At 41.9% G+C, this 5,763-nt stretch overlaps 1 protein-coding gene across 1 annotated transcript; it reads left to right on the forward strand.

Annotated features, from left to right (window-relative positions):
* Positions 1 to 93: 93 nt before the first annotated feature.
* EAPP (E2F associated phosphoprotein) lies at positions 94 to 5,763 on the forward strand. Its single transcript, XM_084521160.1, has 6 exons — positions 94 to 232; positions 431 to 612; positions 1,845 to 1,943; positions 2,296 to 2,419; positions 3,750 to 3,869; positions 5,140 to 5,763. The coding sequence occupies exons 1-6, from the start codon at positions 159 to 161 to the stop codon at positions 5,402 to 5,404; spliced, it is 864 nt and encodes a 287-aa protein (XP_084377286.1). The 5' UTR covers positions 94 to 158; the 3' UTR covers positions 5,405 to 5,763.

Here is a 5,763-nt window from a genome sequence, read left to right on the forward strand (position 1 = left end):
TTGGTATCGGCTGTGTCTCTCCCACTGGGGCGGGCCCCGAAGCTCACGGGGGCCCTCGGCTGAGGCGGCGCCGCCTCCCCGGGCCCAGCGCGGGGCGGAGGCGGGCGGCGGGGCGGGCCCGGAGCCGCCGGCAGCGGGCGGAAGAGGCGGCGGCCGCCATGAGCCGGCTGCGGGAGGAGGACGACCCCTACGTGGTGGAGGAGCCCAGCGACGAGGAGCGGGCGCTCAGCAGGTGCCTCACGGAGGGCAGGAGGGCGGCCGGGGGCTGCCGCTGCCCTCCGCTAACCGCGGGGGCGCGGAGGGGGGTGGACGCCGTGGAAAACCGGGGGGGCGCCTCCCGGTGTGTCCCCACAGTCTGTGTGTTCGTTGCCCTAATTAGCCGTTTCGTTAAGCTGGTGGTGGTGGTGAGATAACGCTTCCATCCCCGCAGCTCGGAGGATGAGGTGGACGTGCTGCTGCACGGCACTCCCGACCAGAAGCGGAAGCTGCTGCGCGAGTGCCTGACCGGGGAGAGCGAGTCCTCCAGCGACGATGAGTTCCAGAAGGAGATGGAGGCCGAGCTCAACACCACCCTGAGAACCATAGAAGGCAGATGGAAGTCACCAGAAACGGGTAAATCGCGCCTAACGCCTGCCTGTGCGTGAAACCGGGTGAGGGGGTGTCTGGTTAAGGAGCTGATGCCCTCTCACAGCGGGAGAGGGGCTTTGTGGTGCCAGCAGAGCGCTGTTTGGAGCCTGGGGAAAAATCTTAAAATGGCTGATGGCTGCAGAAACGGTCACTAGGTGCCACTTGCACAAATGCATCTGTTTTCATCTTTTTCTAAGACTTTTGTTGTTTCTGAACTTGTGATTTCCCGTTTTACTGTGAATTCTCTTTGTTTGATCTGTTCCATCTTCCCCTGGTGTCTCTTTAACTTTGCACATGTATTTGGAAGTCTCAGGAGCAGGTTGCAGCCTCTAGTGGCTCCAGATGCTATCAAGATTTGGTGTCCTTTCTTGCACAAAAGAAAAGCATATGTTGGATTGAGATCCAAAATCAGATGGGGAAAAGAATCAAGAAAAATACTCATCTCTTCCTCCCTTCAGTTCTTAAAATTACAAGTTACTTCAAATAGTAAAAGTGTGTTAAAGAGTTACCTGTTCTGGAGTTTGTGTACTATTTTGGGTGCAATAGATTGATTACTTTGGTATTGGAAGAATGCATGTTCTAGTTTTGTACCTAGTACGAATGCCTAGTGAGGTGTTTTAATTTCTGTGGGAATACATGTAGTATTTATTTTAATGTAGGAACTTTATTCTGCATCCAGCAGGTTCAATAGTTTTTCTGTTTTAGTAGGCAAATCTGATCCTTAAGTTTTGGTTTTGCAGTTAAGAGATATAGAAATGTTTATACTGTTACATGCAGTATAAACATAGGGTTTTTGGTGTGGACCAACATGTGATAGCCAATCAATCTAGGTCTTTTATGAACTTCTGTGGTCCTGAAATATAGCAAATTGTTTTGTTTTGTTTTTTGTGAATTTTACTTGTATCAAAGTTTATGATAATGTGCCACATCTGTATTTCTTCTGCATGACTGAATAGAAGAAACCTTCATTTGAACTGTACCAGGGGTTCGTCTCAGAGAAAGCGAGCAGTTCTACTCTGAGAGAGCACCTATAAATGAAATAGCACAAGTAGTGTGGATGATTGGGATATGAGAGTAAATTGGGAGAGCTGTTACTTGACACACCCAGAATGCTTCTGAGTAAACTAACTTGGAAATGGAGGTTTGTTCTGGTCTATATATTAGTTATCCTTTTGGTGAGATGTACTTACCACTTGTCTCTCCCATCACGCATATAGGTACTTCCTCAAGTACTGGGCAGACTGGACATGCCTCCACTTCGAAATACTACGATGACATTTACTTTGATTCTGATTCAGAAGAGGAAGATAAAATGGGTAAGTGACTGAGGAGAGGAGAAAGGAGGGTGTTTTAAGAGGACTACTATCTCAGGTCTAGTAGAATCCTCACAGAGGGGTCAGGGACTCTGAAGAGAGCTCTTTGGGGACAATTACCAGCCTATATTATCTCAACAAAGTTCCTGCAAATTTATGATGTGTGCCAATCTATGTAAGATGTCTTAGTCCTTTGGGGGTGGTGCATTTGGAGTAGAGATGAGCTAAATCTTTGATTTAATTTAGAGTTATTGCAGATGTTTTAAAGGAAAATGAAAAAAATCACATTTTGATTTAAGTAGAGAATCATCTCATGTCCAACTGATGTAACGTGTACTTGCACAAATCTTTACAGTTACACAGGATGTCCAGAAAAAAAGAAAACATCAACAACGTCGGATTCTTTCCAATGATGAGCTGTTATATGACCCAGAAGAAGACAATCGAGACCAAGCGTGGGTTGACTTACAGAGGAGGAGGTAAGAGATTGTAAATAATTGAATTGTAGGAGGCTTACCTGTTGTGGTTTAGCTCTGCAGGCAACTCAGCACCACATAGCCATTTGCTCACTTCCCTATCCGCAGTGGGACGTAGGAGTGAACTGGGGGGGAACAATAAAAAAAAAAAAAAAAACAAAAAACAAACACTTGTGGACTGAGATAAAGACAGTTTAATAGAACAGAAAAGGAAGGGAAAATAGTGATGATGATGATGATAAAAGAATATAGAAAGTAAGTGATGCACAATGCAATTGCTCATCACCTGCCAAACAATGCCCAGCCACTCCCCAAGCAGCAGCAACCTCCCCCCTCTGTGCACCTTCCCGGCCAACTCCCCCAGTTCTATTGCTCATTGTGAAGCTGTAAGGTATGGGACATCCCTGCAGCCGCTCTGTGTCAGCTGTCCTGGCTCTGTCCCCTCCCAGCTCCTGGTGCACCTGATGCTGGCAGGGTGGTACCGGTGAGAGGCTGGAAAGTCCTTGGCTCTGTGTGAGCACTGCTCTGCAACAACTAAACTATCCGTGTGTTATCAGCATTATTCTCATCCCAAACACAAAACACAGCACCATACTAGCTACTAGGAGGAAAATTATCGCAGCCAAAAGAGGGCATTACCATAAACTGAAAAATTTCATTGAACGTGGTGACTATACAGAAAAACGCTGTGAAGTCCACACCGTGAGAATATTTTTGCCTTAAAATTTACAGTGTATGAAATCTAAAGGCTGTAAAACTTCCATGTGTATATAATGAAAATTGACTCAAAATGACACAATTCTGAAACTTCAAGTTTTTCAAAAATCATCCTAGTTCAGTAAGCCAGTTTTGTGTATAGATCTTATCGAAATAACCACAATGTTAATGAAAAACTTGTAATACAAACAGAACAAAGCTGCTTTACTTGAGGGTTTTTTTGAAAGGATGAATTAGAAAAATGCTTGTTGAAGCAGAAGGGAAAAGTAAATCTTGAAAAACACAACATTTAATGTATGTTACCTGCAGAGATTGCACTTAAGATACCTGCACTCTCAAGGCAGATCATTATTGTGCAGAAGTCCCCATTAGATGTACGTATGTCACCAAATGAGAATCCTCTGAACAAAATAAATGGAAAGATACTGCTGTGTGTTTTTTCAATGCAGTGCTTATGTTTATGTGCTTTGAGTTAATGAAAAAGGTCTTGAGAAAGAGCCAGGTACATACTGATGTATCTTAATACAAAAAGGTTTTTAAGGTTGAATTGATGTGTGTGACAGCAAGGACACATAATTTCACTTTTTCTTTCTTTCCTCCCTTCTCCAATTTGTAGTTATCGTAATCAAAGAAAAGGGCTGCGGCAACAACAGACAAAACCTTCAGCTGTTCCAAATAGCGATGCTGTTTTGAATTGCCCTGCCTGCATGACAACGTTATGCCTGGACTGTCAGAGGTAACTATTGAACAATAAGGGGTGTTCTTGCAATGCCTCTCTTCTGGTCCAGTTACATTTTTAGTGTATTCAATGGTTTGATAAATTGAGCCTTGCAAGGTGGAGCTAACAACAAGATGAATCATATGTAGGGGTGAATTCTAGTTTAAAAGAATGATAACGATCAGTTTAACATGCAGCATGGAGATGAGGAAGAACAGGGAAGAACTTTAGTATAGTGGAGAAGGTAAACTGTTAAAAAAAAAAAAAAAAAACAAAAACAAAACATCATGGAGACTAAACAGGAAGTTCATGCTGATTTTTGCTTTTTAGAAAAATATGTTAGTTTGATGTTTAAAGGTATCAAATTATTCCAGGTTAACTATTACTTTCATGTTTAAGTGTAATTTTTAGTGTGGGATTAGGCAAAATCAGCATATAATAAATAAATAAAAAGCATATTTTTACTTGCTTTGAGTTGCAGTTTTGAGTACAGGTAAGTAGTACCTGGAAAGCACGTTTTGCAGCTCTCCAGTGTTTGCACTGCAAACCTAATTACTATTGTTAACTTGTGTGAAGGAGAAGACTTTTGCACTGAGAGTAATGGAGAAAGAGATACTGTGAAATGAGGAATAAGCTATCACAAATTTACTCAGTACTTTTGGTAGCTGAAGGTGAAATTCCACAGCAGCCTAAAATCATCTGTATGCTGGGTGCTATTTCCCAGTCTCTTCAGTTTGCTGGTTCTGGCATTCCTTAACTGTTATGTAGTTAAGCATTTCAGTTTGCGAAGGTGACAGAAAACTGTTTTTACTGTCAGAGTGGTCTTTTGTGAGTTTGATGAACTAAGATAGCTCAGCACAGCATTGCACAAGCAGTAAAGCCCCAGAAGTCAAGATAGGACTTCTGCAGCCACCTGTTATATTGGTTTAGGCTGCTCTAAAACTGCAGCCTGAGAGACTGTGTTGATGCAGCCCCGAATTTGCTATGTGCTCCAGCTACACAGTTGTTATGTAGATGACAGCTGAAAATCCATTTTATTATAGACAGGCTTTTTCAAGGGTGATGTGTCTATGTTTGTTATTTATAGATAGAGAATTTCAGGCTTGCAACTCTAGTTTTGTGATTCTGGTAGTTGTGACTTCTCTTTATAAACTTCATATTTATTTGGCTTTCAGCCCCTTGACATGGTACTTGCTATGTTTAATCCTGTTTCTAGTGATGATAACCAATTTCTTGGAAGCAGAGTTTTATCAGTGGTATGACTTGCATTTTCTCCCCTTCTCCGTAGACATGAATCTTACAAAACACAGTACAGAGCAATGTTTGTAATGAACTGCTTTGTTAACAAAGAGGAAATCCTGAAATACAGAAAGAAGCTAAATAAAAGAAGCAAGAAAATGAAGCACAGCAAAGAAACTACCTCTGTACAGTCCAATCAAGAAGAGGAGGAAGTGTATCATCCAGTGTTATGCACTGAATGTTCAACTGAGGTGGCAGTGATGGATAAAGACGAAGTTTTTCACTTCTTCAATGTTCTAGCCAGCCACAGCTAATACGTAACAGCAGCAAAAAAAATCCTGCACTGTTTAAGACAGTGTGAAGTACCAGAAATGCAGGCATGTTAGCATTTTTAAAATACGTTCTTTTAAATGTACATTTTAATTAGAGAACTTTATAGCGGTTGGGTTTTTGATACTGTTGTTGTATTCCTTTTTATGAAAGGAATATGGTTAACTGCTTGCATTTGAAAACAATATTCTTTCACACTGTCAGGTGGTTGCATCACTGCGGATGTAAAGTTTTGTAAATAAAATGTAAGATCTATGCATTATGATCATTCCCTGTGTATATACTGTCCATTATCTCAATATGTATTAGAACTGCTGCTTAGAATAAAGACAGTATAAACTGG

The sequence above is a fragment of the Aythya ferina genome, assembly GCF_964211825.1.
Source record: "Aythya ferina genome assembly, chromosome: 5".
NCBI lineage: Eukaryota > Metazoa > Chordata > Aves > Anseriformes > Anatidae > Aythya > Aythya ferina.

Excerpts from the sequence above, each read along its gene's own strand:
- EAPP (XM_084521160.1), top strand. The coding sequence starts at position 159 with ATGAGCCGGCTGCGGGAGGAGGACGACCCCTACGTGGTGGAGGAGCCC. Across the intron at positions 233-430 it reads GAGGAGCGGGCGCTCAGCAG|CTCGGAGGATGAGGTGGACG; the intron begins GTGCCTCACGGA and ends CCATCCCCGCAG. Across the intron at positions 613-1,844 it reads ATGGAAGTCACCAGAAACGG|GTACTTCCTCAAGTACTGGG; the intron begins GTAAATCGCGCC and ends TCACGCATATAG.